Here is a 16,030-nt window from a genome sequence, read left to right as displayed (position 1 = left end):
TTGAAAAAATTATTAACAAATTAATTTTACAATTAATTATTGTGACAAAAATACATATAAAAATTGCGGGCCAAGTCTTTGGCCTGTGACAATTGACCTTTATCGGGGTCATTGACCCAATCCGACCCGACTCGATAATAGTTGTGTCAGTCATTGTTAGACAATTATTTTTTTTTTCTAGTAAAGGAGAGATATATAGCTTTTAATATTTTATTTTAAAAAAATATATGAGCAAAATTAAAAGACATTATCAAATTAAGAGAATCTAGTATTATGAAAAATGAAATTTATATAGATATTTAAAGTTAAAAATTCTACCATCAAAAAAAAAATGGGGGGGGATGTTGGATTAGATCGTGCCAAAGAGAATGCCAAGACGAGTCATTGCCGAGTCAAGCCCGACCCGGCCCGATTGACATTCCTATAAATATATATATATATATATATTACTCTTTATAATTATTTATTATTGTTAATCTTTTTTTATAAAATAATATGAAATATAATAAATAAAAATTATTTTAAACCTTTAAAAAGAAAAAAAAATATTAAATTATTAGTATTTTAAAAAATATATATATATATATATATATATATATTGTAAAGAAAAAATTGACACATTTCATTCCTATGTCAAGCAAACAAAGTAATCTTCATATTCTCATACATCTTTATAATATTATTGAGCATACCGGAATATTGCTTTCCTAAGTTTATAATTTCCTTCATCACACTCTAAGCAATATTAAACCTATTCTCATAAAATAAAAACTGCATACCAAACGATCCCAAAAAGTAATCCCCAGATTTTCTACCACAATCTTGGAGGCTGCATAAGATGAAGATCATCCTTTCATTCATAACAACTACCTGAAAACATAAAACTCTTGCACTCTTTATGAAAGCCACTAAATACAACCTCTGACCAATTAAAAGTTTCCCTTGACAAAAAGAAGGTTTGATATTACAAACTTACTGTTACAGTAAAAGGAAGTCGCCAAAAGATGCATAGTTTCCCAAATTTGTTAAAACTAGAGGATCCATAAATTCGTTTACACAAGCAATCAGATGCTTTTCAGCATTATTGTGATGACCAATTACAGGGAGCTTATAAAATTTGTCATTGCGAAGCTTTGAAATTGCTCGCAGATCTTGATTTCTGCAGATAATAGTGCAGTGACTTTAAAAACACAAGCTGTGAAAAGTAGTTAATTTTTGAGACAATGCATAGAGAGGGAGACTCGTACAAAATATTCTTGGGAGTTGTCAATTAAGCCCAAAGTAAAAATGATTCCGTAATATTAGGTACAATAACAATATTTATTTTCCACACTCCAGTACTTTTAAGTCTATGTACTAGGTAAAATATCGTTGCCTTGGCCCACTTTCTTTTTTGTAAATTTTCCTAACATCTCATATGTTTAGGAAAAACAACTAGCACTAAGATTATAGTCATTATTAATTATATTTATACCATTTTCTATGCACATTTTGTTATGCACAAATAGCTTCTTCAAAGAGCCTCACACAGTAGTCATTGAATTGTACAAGAAATTATTTTCAAAATCTAACCTAGGGAAGCCATTTCTTGGCCTTAACCCTCCCAACCTCTTGAAGTAATGCATCATATAATTATAGAGTAAATTGTCACTTACAAGCAATTTCATCCCAGTGAAGGAACCCGCCATGGCCTCTGGAGTTTGTAAACTCATATACAGCACCAGAAACTGCTCAGTCAGTTTTTTTTTTCGAAAAAAAAAAAGAAGAGAGATATCAGTCTTCAGTTTCTCTGATCCATTATTTTCAACGAACATATGCCAAAACAATGACACTAACATAAAAAGTGAAACACTGTACAATACAATGTTGAATTCCGGACTACAGAGACTTTGTTGGCATTGTTACTAGAGAAGCATAAAAAATCTTTCAATGTCATTTGAAATACATTTAAGTTTTCGGTAAGAAATGAAAAATATTTATGGCTTTAATAAGCCTTCAGACTTTTTCAGGCGTCAACTTCTTTTGATCTATCTTTGCTATTTAGATTCACTAGATTCCATTTCTTAACACGATGAACTTAAGTCAACAGTACCTTTATAACCTCCATGAACTGGATCTTCTGAAAGCAGCAGTGGTGTATCCAGGTCTATGAACCTGTAAAAGACGTGGTACTTAATTAATGACAAAACAGCGGGACATAAGTTAAGATGCACTTCTTACAAATAAGAAAGAAAAAACTTACTGAAAAACCCCAAGGCCAGCAGCAAGATGGCCAGAAAATCCCATAGCTAATCTTGTCTCAATCATACCACCAATCATCAATTTCAATCCAGATGCTTTGGCTATCTCAATAATTTCAAGGGCCCCAACAACCCCAACTTTGGCAAGCTTAATATTTATGACATCAGCAAGATCTCCTTCAACTATTTTTTTTACATCAGTTACACTTCTACAGCTCTCATCAGCTGCCACTGATACACCATATTTATTCCTTGCAATATGGGTAACATAACCAAGGCCATCCCAATCATCTCTATGAACTGGTTGTTCAAACAAAATAGGGGTAACTCCCATTTCTGCAAAAATAACACAGCAAAACTTAATACTAATGCAAAAAAGGGAAAAAAACTATTTTTACCTTTGAGAGGAGGCTAAAAGTAGGAATTTGATAAGCTGAATATACAGGCATAATTGAACGCAGAAAATATTACATCTTTCAAAAAACATTCATGAAAAAAACCAGAGAACTATAACACTAGATGTTGAAAATACATCATTTACCATGTAATTTTTCAAGAACTTCAACAGCTTCCATTGGTTTATATCCTTCATTAGCATCCAAGATGAAAAGGCAATCTGGGTGGATTTCTCGTATGGCCTGAAGAACTTCAATATCTGTATTTAGATTCTTTCCCACCTTAAGTTTCAATGTTCCGAAACCTTGTTTGCAGTACTTTGAAGCCAATGCAGCTGCATCAGCTGGGGGAACAATTGGAATCTGCATATATTAGTTTGACACAATTTTCAGTTGCTAAAGATTGTGTAATATACTTACGAAAAACATACTTTAACTTACAGAAAATTGTACATATCAGATTCACAGGTTGAATCTGTTGAAGACAATTAAAAAATGAACAAAAGTGTAAACACAAAATTACTCAAACAATCACCCAACTGTTATATCAGTGGTTATGGTGTTTGAAACTCCACCAAACAATCTCCACAGAGGCACCCCAATATCGCTCGCAACTGCATCAATTAATGCCATCTCCACTCCCGCTCTAACCTTCAATACCCAACATTGTGTATTAGAATTTAACAAAAGATATCAGAAAAAATTAGAAATCTAAAATCAGAAGACTATGAGAAGTAAAAGTTTTCAGCCAAATAGTGAAAGGTAACCATTTAAGATATAGTAACACTTCACAAGCTTCAACTTACTTCACTATCTCCAACTCCAAGGGTGTATACCATTTTGGTCCAACGTTTTCACCAATTTGTGTATATTTCATAACATTTTCAATAAAAACATAAATCAAATAACCAAATATTACACTAGACAGAATATTTTTCTTCAAAGACACTAATTCTAAACTTTGGAGATTTTTTTTCTTTTTCTATAAACTTAATACTTTTTAGTTATATGATTATCCTTGTAAATATCTTCAAAATATTTAAACAAATATAAATTGAAAATTTAATAATCAAATTAAAGGTAACATGTGATCAAATTCATTTGAAGGTTATTTTTTAAAACAAAATGATAATTAAAAAAGGGGGATCGTGTAGAATTTGGTCCCTCGGGGCAAAGCTTCCGCACCATTTAGTGTTTTGCACCAAATTGGTGCATGTTTGGAGTTTGAACATGTTTATTGCAAATGAAAATAAAACAAACAAGCATTACTGCTCAGTAGAGAGAGCTTCAAAATTGGTGATTACTGAAAATCAGTACAGCGAAATGGCACAAAATCTGAAACTCTCCAGTTCAACAGTTGTTTTTTAGGAATTTTCTTCGTAGCTAGTTTTAAGAGCCACCTACCCACTTATTTATTAAAAGCAATCCACACATAGATATGTAACTTATGAGAAATGCTAATGGACAATTAAGGTGCCAAGAACCATAAGAGGTATCATACTGCTACTGGTGTATTTTAATATCGGATCCACCACATTGGTGTGTTGTTGAGTTCCTTAAGTTGCCAAATGGCAATGCTCATAACTTATCATATACTCCCATAATCGAACTCATGTAAACCTTTGAACAGGACAACATGAACTGATTAACCCGAAACTAAAGGTTTCCAGTCTCGAGTTAAGTTCATTACACAAAAAGCAAACACAGTATCGGTAGTGATTAAAAATAATACCTATTGAATAATTTTCCTATATTTACGTATATATATATATATATATTCAAGAGTTCTGACACACTTTTTTAAGGATTAATTTGTCATTGGTAAAGCTTCATGAACAACAACGACTAATTCAAATATATACTAATTAATAATACTCACAGAAGCAAACTCATGTCCCGGAAGAATCCCACTGATCTCTCCCAAAGCCGAACTAAGGGTCATCTCGGGACACCGGCGCAAGAACTCGCAAGCCTCGGTTGCCTTAGCCATGGCAATAGGCTGATCCTCGGCCGTAACGAATGGCAAAATTGGGGCCTCACCCCACCCAACGCACCCATTTTTCAATTCGATTCGAATCGCAACATTCTCGACCTTTTCAAGCCGACATGTCGCGATCGTAAAAGGTGCAATCAGAGGAACATTCAGGGGCCTATTCTCGGCTCTGTGGACGTCCACCATGATAGTCTCCATCAAATCCTTAAAACCAAAGTTCGTCGGAGCCGCCACGGCCATTCTGGGCCCGAATCTCAATGTAGGACTGATCTTTCTCGGGTTGGAATGGGAATGAAAAGCAGAAATGGGAAAGGGAGCGTCGCTGGGTAGTGTCAATTTTAGAGAGAGCCCAATCGAAGACATTGGGCGAATAGAGGTTTATGAAGGGTTTTTCTTTCACTACTCAGATGAGTGTGACGTTCTGAGCCTCCAATTGGGTCTTCACAAGTGACGGAGATGTCGAGAACTGCCATTGTCGTTGGTTTCTGTAGTGAACAGTTGATAGAGAGAATTTTTTATTGTCAATTTTTTATATATTTTTTAATGGCTAATTATGTAGAACCTCAATTGACTTTTGAGATATTACATACCTCAACACATTCAGTCCGTTGGATACCAAAAACCAACATTTATTAAGATCTAACGGTAGGAAAATGTCAATCAAAAAGTAAAGGTAAAATAATAATAAAAACTGGTAACCGCTTTTTTTTTTTCTATTTTTTTTTTTTTTTGCTACTTATTTAAAAGAGATACACCCATACATTTTTATCTGTTATCTTAATCTGTTTTATTATCCAAAATAATTTTTAGTTAAATTTTTTCTCATGGTCATATAAATTATACTTGTTTAAGGCATCCTGCAAAATTTTAAAAAATTCGAAAAAGTTTAACACATCGAAAATTGAGTTCAAGCAATATGTTGCACGCGTACCTATTTTATTTTATACGCCTGTAAAATAGATTATTTAAACATTGTTTTCTATATTGTAAATTATTGTAAATTTCTTAAAATTTTGTAAAATATGTTAAATAGTCATAACATACATGAATATCAAAAAAAAAAAAAATAAACTAATAATTTAATTCATTGGACACATTATTTTCTATGTTAGTAGCTCCCAATAACAATTGGGATCAACATTGTTTTCAGGGTTCAGGTCCGATTTTGGGTCGGAGATTGGTGTTGACCCCAAATCTTTTGTAAATATTATATTACAAGCTAAAAGGGACCATTTATTATGTATTAAATAATACAACATACATTGTATTAAAAAATTTGGTCGTAATAATTAATGCAAACATAATGTTATTGATTATTTAATACAATACGATTCTTATACAGCGTAACAAACGAGCCCCGCAATCTGAGATTATGTTTATTGGCATTAAAAATAAAAATATTAGTTCTAAGAATACTCTCATACATATTCTCATATTTCTTTATTAGAATTCTATTTATGGAATTATTTTTCTTGGGACCCTTCAATTGGGCTACAATAAAATCACATTCCTATATCAACAAATTGTTTAAATAAATAAGCATAATACATCTGTAAGAGAATATTTGCAGTGATTTTTATAGTTCAGAGGAAATTTTTACAATAGAGTAAAGTTTAAACAGCAAAAACTCTTCAATGATAGTTCAGTGGATAAATCCAATTTTTTCTTTTTGTTTTTTCAACTGGAGTAAACTTGTTCGGTATAGTAATCATTTAATGACCCACAATGTACATCATAAAAGAAATAAATTAGAAAATTGGTACAAATTTTCCATGTAAATATAGTTTTGCGATAGTGAAATAATTTATCCGCATTTTGTAGTTTTTGCTTTTTTTATTTTTTTATTTATTTTTTTATTTTTTGCAGCATTTTGTAATTTTTTAACTTGATTTTCTCAAATTTATATGTCTGATATGGAATTCTATTCTTTTTACACTAATTACAGTCATTTTGTAACAAGATTTCTGTTGTAGCCTCCATGCAAAGTAATGTTTAAAGACAAGGCCCAAGCCATTCCTTACTTGGTGCAAGCTTACTTGATTACCAAGCGTAGAACTCGATGTCCTAGTATATATTTGCTTCTTCTCTTTTCCTCATTATCCCATCATCTAAATAAAACTTCCTCTCCCACCACCAAAATGTCAGATTCAGATAACGAGATATCTAATGGGGGAAGGCTTTTTGGACGTGAAAGACCCATACATCAAGTTCTTGGAGGAGGAAAAGGTACTACTACTCTCTTATATTTCTACCTATTTCTTTTTCCACTTCAAATAAAATGTCATTTTACATTTCAGGTTATTTTTCTAATTATGATCTTGTATTACTGTCTTACATATCCTGGCGTATTATTTTACACGAGTATGTATTAGCATTTCTACTCTGAAACAAATTTATCCAAATAATTTAAGAGGTACCAAATATTTTCTGAACTATTACACAGATTATTTTGCAAAATGCCTTTATAAAAATGGGACAATTTTGCAAAAAAGTTGAAGAAGTTAAGGAGTAGTGTGATACCCATTGCCCAACACCACGAGATTACTGTAACAAAATTCATTAAAATATGTAGCATATATAAACATGGTGACTGACAATAATTATTTTTCAATTGATTTTTGTTTGATTGTAATCTTTACACATAGAATTCAGATCAAAATAGGCTGAACAATAAACTTAAGATTTAGAGTTTAAATTAAGGAGACTATAAAGGAAAAAGTTAGATTTCGAAGTGTTTGAAATTGTGGTGCATATCTATTTTGTACACCATATTTTGATAGATGCATACAGCATACTCTGTTCTGTATGCCGACTCTTGTTTAAGGGCATATTATTTTAAAGTTATTAATTATTGTTTAGGTGGATAATTTGGATAGTCTTGAGTTAGCCAACAAATCAAAGCGTGATATTTGATAAATAAAGATGTGAAATTACAGTGGCAGATGTGCTATTGTGGAAGGAGAGGAATATCTCAGCTGCACTTTTGGTGGGAATGACAGTAATATGGTTTCTGTTTGAAGTTGTTGAGTATAACTTTGTGACACTCCTTTGTCACATCTTCATCACCACTATGCTTGTGTTCTATATATGGTCTACTTGTGCAGCACACTTTCACTGGTACTACACCTTATTTTCATTCTCATCTCTCTGTTCACATCATTTGAGTTATAAGACTAATAATTTAAAATCCTTTTTATGCTTTGAGAAAAATTATATAATAGAATCTTTCAAACAAAACAAAAAAAATTATATAGTAGAATGATACGTGGTTTTCTTGATTTCATTTAGATGAAACTATTTTAATCAATTTTTTTTAAATATAAAACAGGACTCGACCGCAAATTCCAAAGGTTGTATTAGATGACTCTGCATTTGGAAAAGCGGCTTCAACCTTCCACAAAAGATTTAACGAGTCGCTGCCAAAGTTCCTTGAAATTGCATGTGGAAATGATCTCCCACTTTTCTTCTTGGTACATATAAGAAGTTAAAATACTTTTCTAACATTGAAACATATATAAACAATTCAATAAATTCAATTGCAGATCGAGTCTCTAAAAGGTCTCTCTCTGTCTTCTTTTTTCTTTTTCTTCTTCTTTTTTTTTTTTTCAGGCAATTATATCTCTCTATGTTGTGTCGGTGATTGGAAACTATTTCAGCTTCTTAAATTTCCTGTATTTTGGTAAGAAATGTTTCCCTCCAACTAACTGTTTTTGATAATATATTAGGAACCTTTACCAGTATTTTTTATGGTTTTCATTATGACTATTGGCCTAATTGGTTTGGTTATTGATTTCACACTCAAGGCTTTGTCTGTATGGGAACACTACCATTTCTTTATGATCGATATGAAGATGAAGTTGATCGTTTTGCTGTTAGATTAATTCGGGAGATAAAGAGAACATACAGAAAATTGGACTCTAACTTCCTCAACAAGATTCCACGAGGCCCAGTTAATGAGAAAAAATACAGATGAAAAGTTCAAGAGGATACATGCATGCATGGACTATGATGCAGTTGTACTAATAGAATTGTCCTACCCGATCAGTTTCACATGTAAATTACAGCGTGCTATGCATATGTAACATGTATGTGTATGTGTGTACCTTTCCGACTGTATTATAGATAATATTATTGTATAGAACTCGAAAATGATTACATGTATAAAGCATTAATAAAACAATGAAATTAAATTGGTTTTTCTTTTGAATTTGATTATTCAACAGGTTTTGGTTATTAAAACTAGGAGTAGGAAGATAGAATTTGCATGAGGCATTCAGAAGATAGTTTGTGGAATAATGAGAACTTGGGATATAGTTATAAAGTACATTAAAATAAAAAAGACATTGAAAGAGAGGATATTATTATTATTATTATTTTAATTTCTGAATTAAATTTGAAACCAGATAATAAACTAGACATTAAATAATAGAATTAGGCCACCTAAGTTGGGGATCGTAAATTTGAAGCTTAAAGGGCAAAGGAGTGAAAAAAATACCACAGAGAAAAGAACAAGGAAGGGCAAAGGCATCTCTACTAGGGACTTGGAGTACTCAAAGTATAAAAGAATTAAATACACTCGTGAACAGAACTAGAACTTGCCTCATTAGATTTGTGTTAAGGCTTCAGGTAACCAAACAGAGAATAATTTAGTACAGAGCAGTGACTGGGAAGTAACTAGGAAAAGAAATAAAGGTGAAACAATTAGTAATTCTATTGTCGAATAATTCGTCAACGAAATAAAGATCTAGAGAACCTACGACACTTGTTGGATCCTTATTGAACATCCAAACAACTACTTTTGCTTTTTACTGTGCTTTCTATTCTAGCTTAATTTTTAATTTTTCCCAGTTTTCTGTTAGAAATTTTACTGCCTTTTATTTGGAGGGTCAGTTGGGCCCTTTACTAACATCAGACTTTGTATCTTGATGTCATTTAAATTGGGACATTCTGTGGTCAAATATGGATAAAGTGGTTGACTATTGTAGATTTTAATAGTAAGCAATTACAACTACGTAAGATATAGGCAATAAATTTCGATCATGGTAAGGAAAAGGGATTGAATATAATTGACCAAACAGGTTAGATTGTAAAATGAAGAACATCTAGCCAAACTTTCTATTTTAGAGTTAAAAGATAATATTTTATTTTCAGGCACTGCAAGAACTCAAATATTATTAACTTTCAAAAACAAAGTTAATATGCTCTTCTAATAGAGTTAGTGACTGTTTTTATCATTAAAATTTTACATTTGTTGGTTTCTTAATTAATTAATTACACTGTTTCTTAATCAAATCTGAATTTTGATTAATAAAAGAAAAAGAAAAGCAGCAAGAAAAACAAAAGATATGGGTGAAACGCCTCACCAGGCAAGAGAAAAAACCATCCCATCTTTAAAATTATCCAGTTAGAGATATTACACGTCAATAGTTTAAAATTAAAAATTATAATTCTATTATAAAATAATACACAGACAACATAAGAAATTAATTACATAAATATTACAATATCATATATATTATATGTATATATATATATGAAAATAAAAGAAAGAGATTACCCCCTAAAAATGTAAGGGACTAAGGCTATTTAAATTTTGAGATCCTAACACAATATTCATTTTTACCTATAATAATGAAACAAAAAAAAAATCAAGTAATGAAGGCTATCTTTATAAGATTTTAACCAAGATTTTCAATAAAATTAAATAATATTTGTAGAATGTACAATATATATTAATATGAACATACTTTGATGATTAAATTAATGAATTTTTTCCCACAATGCTAACATAAAAAAATAATCAAAGAAAGCTTACTATGACAACAAGGGAAGAAAAAAAATGAAAAGCTGTTAAAAAATAGAGTTTAAATTAATAAAAAGAAACCATTAAAAAAATAAAATGAAAATTTAATTTAAATAAATCTTTAAGTATATAATTGGGCTGGGTGAAGTAAATTATCAAAAAAAAATTTAAAAGGGTGTCGCGGGATTCGAACCAACATGCGTTAATTAATCAACTTGTGGACAATTCTTGCTCATAGTACATTTAAGTTTAATTAAATAAAAATGTAATGGAGCCTTTTAATTTTTATTTTGGGACCCTCAAAAAGTGAGTCCTAGGCACGAGCCTAGCTCGCTTATACCAACACTCGGCCCGAGATTACATCATATGTAATATAACACACACATATATATAATATCATGATGAAATAGAAGAAGAATAGAAACACTCACTCACAACTTTGAGTGTTGTTTAGTGGGAACTACCATGATTTGAATATTGTATAACACTTTTGTCTAAAAGCTTATTTCTCCTATCTCTAAGCATAAAGGAGAACTCATAGGAATAGCTTTGGGAATATTCAACCCTTAAAGTTTTATAGTGTTTACAAAGATTTTCGGAAACTAATAAAATAGAGCTTAAGAAAGGAATAAAATAATAAATAGAAGATAGGTTATTTTTCACGTGATTCGGGGGTTAATAATCTCTGATCCAAGAGTCCGTTGTATTGGCCTTACAGGTGAGTGTTTAAGTAATACAAGTGTTTACAATATAAACCCTAGCTCTGCACTCCTTTTATTTCTCTTAATGAAGAAGAAAGCTAGTAGAAATTTTAACAAAAGTGTTAGAAATATTTTACCAGGATCTAGATTTACTACCAAGTATGTTTTATTAACATCCTAATATGAATTCTAAAACAATGAAATAAACACATAAGAGTTTAAGAAAACCTTACATTGGGTGCAGCAAAATATTATGACTCCTTCCATTCAGATCTCTAGCCCTTGATTCCTTTCTGTAGCAGAGCATAATCAAGATCTGAATCTGTATCTCTTTCTCTCCTTCTTTGATGCTGATTTTCCATAGTATTACATACTATGATTGAGGTACCACTTGATGTGTGTGGGCACTACCATATCACTCAAGGGAAATTCAAAATTAGAAGAGAAGAAAAGAGAGAGAAGGGGAGGCTTGGCTTTTCTATGAAGGAAACAATGTGTAAAGTCATGAGTTTCCTGAAGCCAACACTTTCTATTTATACAATGCCTTCTAGGTTTAGGTTAGAATCGTGTGGCATTAAAAAAATGAAAAAATAAAATGGTAAAAGCCTATGCATAGTGGGCGGCCCATATAAGGAAATGGGGCCTCACTTTGCAACTTTCCTATTTTGTTATTTTCCATTCCCATTTTCTCAAAAATGCCAATTTTCCAATTTAACCATTCAAATGTCAATTCTAATATTTAATAACTAAAGATTAATTATTAAATAATATTGCCATTTAATATATTTATTAATTTAGACATATAAAGTATCTTAATTAATAAATAAACCTAGAATCTCTTTTCTTTACAATTTCGCCCTTGCTTAGTGAAAATTGATAAAGTAGACATAGTCTAACTTTAGAATTATAATTGATTAATCAAAATCAATTAACTGAGTCTTACAAGCAGTATGGTCTCAACTAGTATGGGGACCATGGGTCTATATAACCGAGCTTCCAATAAGTCGAACCGAATTCACCAAGTAAATTCCCTAACTTATTAATTCCTTATTGAATCCACTCTTAGAACTTGGAATTGCACTCTCAGTCATATAGAACGCTCTATATGTTCCACGATATAGATACGTCATTAGTTATCCATTGTTATAATCCTAATTTGATCAATGATCCTCTATATAGATGATTTACACTGTAAAGGGATTAAATTACCGTAACACCCTACAATGTATTTTATCCTTAAAACACTTAACCCTCTATAAATGATATTTCAGCTAAGTGAAATGAGTACTCCACCATTTATTTTCGTTTGGTTAAGCTCGAAGAAAATCATCCTTTACTTTCTATTCGCCAGATAGAAGCTATAGATTCCATATTTATGTTAGCGCTCCCACTCAATTGCACTACCGTGTTCCCAAAATGTACGTATCACCCTGACCCAAAAGTAGGCTTAACTAACAAATCAAAGAACACGAATAACACTATTGAGATCGAACCTAATCATATCAGGATTAAGATTATTTGATCTAGGATCAACGAGTGATATTGAATTGAATAGATATTACAGTAAATGCTAATATATCTAATCAAAGTTCAATATCGGTCCCTTCCGATGTATACTCCACACATCCGATACTGGTAAACTTTGCCAATGTCCTGGAAATGACATAACACTTTTCCAAGGTGTAAGAATACCTATCGCTGATTATACCATGTCAGTCTAAATCCAGTGTTCTAAGAAATCAGGGAATAAACTTTCGAACATATAATTAAGATTATATTTCACTGTGCTGACAACACTATAATCGTTAACAAATTCATATGTTCTGGACTTAAATGGAATTCATACATTATATATATATAATCATTAAATAAATCACGTGAACCCTGCAACATAAAATGTTATTTCTGATCTTTATTAATAAGTAAATCTGATTATATTGAAATGGGTTTTATTTAGGGCACAAAACCCAACAAAATCCCACTTGTACTAATATAAAACAAAATGTGCATTTCAAATAATCTCAACACCTTGATATACAAATCAAGTGTAATAGTAGTAAACTCCTCGTAATAGGATCTGACAGGTTGAATTAAACACAACCTCTTTTCCACCATTACTCTTCTTTAATCACAAAATCCTTGATAATGTGAAATTCCTCTCTATATGTCAACTCTCTTGGGATACTCGATTCTATACTTTTGGCAACTACCTCTTGGTTATTCAGGAAGTAACACTAGTAGTTAAGGCAAGTTGGAATGGTGCCACAAATGTATAGAACTTTCCTTAGACTGAATAAGTACCTTTCCTGCAACTTTAACATTCAGTCTCTTTCTGGTAGACCTAGAGACTTCAGATAGGTTTTTACACTTCTCCAAAATCACTACTCCACCCCCAGAGTAATCACCATTTTATCAGCAGACTTTCTAGCACAAAGGCAAGTCTCGAAATCTGATGTGGTGTAGTCTAAGAGTTTTAAACACACCCTTATCGACTAACATATAGTTCCTCTTCTTAATCTTAAGATTTACTTGATTGTCTTCCAATGATCCTCTCCTGGATTAATCTGATACCTACTCATTACTCCCACTCAACAGCAAGTGTCTGGTCTAAGGCATACTAAAGCATATCTGAGACCTCTCACTGTTGATTTAAGAAATTCTTTCATGGCTTTATCTTTTCTGGAATAGTTGAGATTTTTTCTTAGATAAATAAAATCTATGCCTAGAAGTCGAGAAGCTTCTATAGATTGCCATTAGAAAGAATATGTTGCAGCATCTTATTAAAGTAAGTTGCTTGCATTAGAGTAAGTAATTACCTGGTATACCACAAGCCATAGGTTTAGATAAACTCAAACCTATAATACTAGGAACATGAAGTTTTGTTAAGTCCATTGAATAGACTTATTAATGAAAATTTCCTTTTATGTGCTTGTAATAGAAAACTTTAGGCTAGTCCATGTGAATGGATCAAACCATAGTTCTATTGGCTTTTCTTCTTAGTTTCTTATCTTGACAATACATTACTTGTTTAAACTCACAATGGATTTTAATCACTAGTGTCTTCCAAGTCATAAGAAGGTGAGTTCCTAGAAACCCTCCCACTACGACAAGGTACCGTGAATTATGTCTAAGAAAACTAAATGGTATTAACATCTTCGGTTGTGTTAAGACAACAGAGGCAGTGGGATCATCATATGTCAAAAAAATGATAGAACACTTTTGGAATCAAGAAAAATATCTCCTTTATTTGCTACTTTATTTTCAGACTTAGTCATTTTTCTTAGAAAAGTTGTGGTTGTTTAAACAAACACTTTCTTATCTATTGACTATGGGATGGTCCACCCCTAATCACTTAGAATAGCTAACAAACATGCAAACCATGGTTAACAGTTCTAGCTTTTGATCTTAAGATTTCGATTAGGTCATCCATGAATCTAGTAATGATTTACATTAACTATACAACCATTGCATCATTCTGAAATTGTATTACCATAGAAGGATTTAGGCAACGACTAGTAACTAACAATCAATATGCAAATTGAATTTCTTGGGAGGTAAGTTTGGATAAAATTCAAAAATCAATTTAATGATCTTTGAACTGCATATCTACTAACTATTTCTCTACCCCTATCAGTTCGCAAGATTTTTAACCACTTACCTTGATGGTTTTTCACCATTGCTAGAAATTCATGAAATTTTCAAACATTTCAAATTTCTTTGCATAAGGTAAAATCTAGAGTGATCGTTTTAAGAATATAACGAAAAACTCATATCCACCCCTGAATGTACATCCATCTGCGAGTGAGATGAACTTACTTTCAGTGGATATAGGTGTTGGAAATTATTTTACCAGGATCTTAGATCTACTCACAAGTATGTTGATTAACACCCTAAATATGAACTTTCTAAAACGATGAAATAAACACATATAAAGTTTAGGAAACCTTACATTGGGTGCAGCGGAATAATATGACTCCTTCCGTTCAGATCTTTAACCCTTGTATCCTTTTTGTCGCTGAGTATTATCAAGATCTGAACCTGGATCTCTTTCTCTGATTCTTTAGTGTTGAAAACTCCTTCTTGCTGAAAGTCTTTCTTCACGATCTTCCTCACTATGATTGAAGTATCACTTACTGTGTGTGGGCACTACTCTAATCACTAAGTATTTCGAAATCTTAAGGAAGAAGAGAGAGAGAGAGTGGGCGGCCAAAGTAGAGAGAGAAGGCTCAGGTTTTTCTGAATGAAAAGTGTGTAATTTTCCTGAAGCCTTCACTATCTATTTATAGCATTCCACTAGGGTTAGGTTTGAATTATTTGGCATTAAAATAATGAAAATATCAGAGGATAAATCCTATAAAAGTGGCCGGCCATGGCAGTGTGGATTTGGGCCACACTTTTTGCAATTTTGCATTTTATCACTTTTGCATCTGATTTTCTCAAAAACGCCAATTTTTAAATTCAACCATTTAAATGCCAATTCTAACTATTTAATAACTATAAATAATTATTAAATAATATTTCCATTTATCATATTTATTAATTGAACCATACAAAGTATCATAATTAACAAATATGCCCCTAAAAACCTTTCTTTACAATTTCGCCGTTGCTTAGTGAAAAATTCACAAATAGACATAGTCTAATTTGAGAATTATAATTGATTAATCAAAACCAATTACAGGAGTCTTACAAGCAATATTATCTCAACTAGTGGGGGGACCATGGGCCGATATAACCGAGCTTCCAATATGTAGATCAAGAATTTATTACTTAAATTCACTAACTGATTAATTCTTTGTTGAATTTACGCATAGAACTTAGAATTGCACTCTCAGTATATAGAATGCTCTATATGTTCCACCATATAGACACATCATTAGTTATCCATTGTTATAATC

The 16,030-nt window shown here is 31.7% G+C and overlaps 2 protein-coding genes across 5 annotated transcripts; one reads left to right on the top strand and one right to left on the bottom strand.

Moving 5' to 3' along the window:
* Window positions 1-598: 598 nt before the first annotated feature.
* Window positions 599-5,213, bottom strand: LOC115709916 (L-Ala-D/L-amino acid epimerase). 4 transcript variants are annotated; one of them, XR_009686851.1, is made up of 8 exons: window positions 4,515-5,172; window positions 3,176-3,286; window positions 2,782-2,998; window positions 2,243-2,576; window positions 2,093-2,154; window positions 1,656-1,727; window positions 977-1,159; window positions 599-870 (listed from the first exon to the last, which is right to left on the bottom strand). XR_009686851.1 is itself a non-coding variant. In XM_030638174.2 (7 exons), coding segments are annotated over exons 1-7 (1,275 nt in total). In that variant the 5' UTR covers window positions 4,992-5,213; the 3' UTR covers window positions 599-1,157. The 4 variants fall into 4 exon arrangements, 2 of the variants coding, with proteins under 2 accessions (XP_030494034.2, XP_060967848.1); XR_009686852.1 differs by having other exon boundaries at window positions 983-1,159; XM_030638174.2 differs by having other exon boundaries at window positions 599-1,159; window positions 4,515-5,213.
* Window positions 5,214-6,708: 1,495 nt separating this feature from the next.
* LOC115708754 (reticulon-like protein B9) lies at window positions 6,709-8,835 on the top strand. Its single transcript, XM_030636761.2, has 5 exons — window positions 6,709-6,854; window positions 7,565-7,745; window positions 7,957-8,098; window positions 8,238-8,307; window positions 8,432-8,835. The coding sequence occupies exons 1-5, from the start codon at window positions 6,767-6,769 to the stop codon at window positions 8,599-8,601; spliced, it is 651 nt and encodes a 216-aa protein (XP_030492621.2). The 5' UTR covers window positions 6,709-6,766; the 3' UTR covers window positions 8,602-8,835.
* Window positions 8,836-16,030: the final 7,195 nt, after the last annotated feature.

Source organism: Cannabis sativa, chromosome 3 (genome assembly GCF_029168945.1).
Source record: "Cannabis sativa cultivar Pink pepper isolate KNU-18-1 chromosome 3, ASM2916894v1, whole genome shotgun sequence".
Classification (NCBI taxonomy): Eukaryota; Viridiplantae; Streptophyta; class Magnoliopsida; order Rosales; family Cannabaceae; genus Cannabis; species Cannabis sativa.
This window is presented reverse-complemented; position numbering and strand designations above follow the sequence as displayed.

What these genes read in the sequence shown, in the direction of transcription:
- LOC115709916 (XM_061111865.1), bottom strand. Translation starts at nt 4,991, where the DNA reads ATGTCTTCGATTGGGCTCTCTCTAAAATTGACACTACCCAGCGACGCT. An exon ending in CGGGACATGAGTTTGCTTCT is followed by an intron (nt 3,287 to 4,514) that starts GTGAGTATTATT and finishes TGGGTATTGAAG; the next exon opens with GTTAGAGCGGGAGTGGAGAT. An exon ending in AGTTCATGGAGGTTATAAAG is followed by an intron (nt 1,728 to 2,092) that starts GTACTGTTGACT and finishes CTGACTGAGCAG; the next exon opens with TTTCTGGTGCTGTATATGAG.
- LOC115708754 (XM_030636761.2), top strand. Translation starts at nt 6,767, where the DNA reads ATGTCAGATTCAGATAACGAGATATCTAATGGGGGAAGGCTTTTTGGA. An exon ending in AGTTCTTGGAGGAGGAAAAG is followed by an intron (nt 6,855 to 7,564) that starts GTACTACTACTC and finishes GTGAAATTACAG; the next exon opens with TGGCAGATGTGCTATTGTGG. An exon ending in CTTAAATTTCCTGTATTTTG is followed by an intron (nt 8,308 to 8,431) that starts GTAAGAAATGTT and finishes TTCACACTCAAG; the next exon opens with GCTTTGTCTGTATGGGAACA.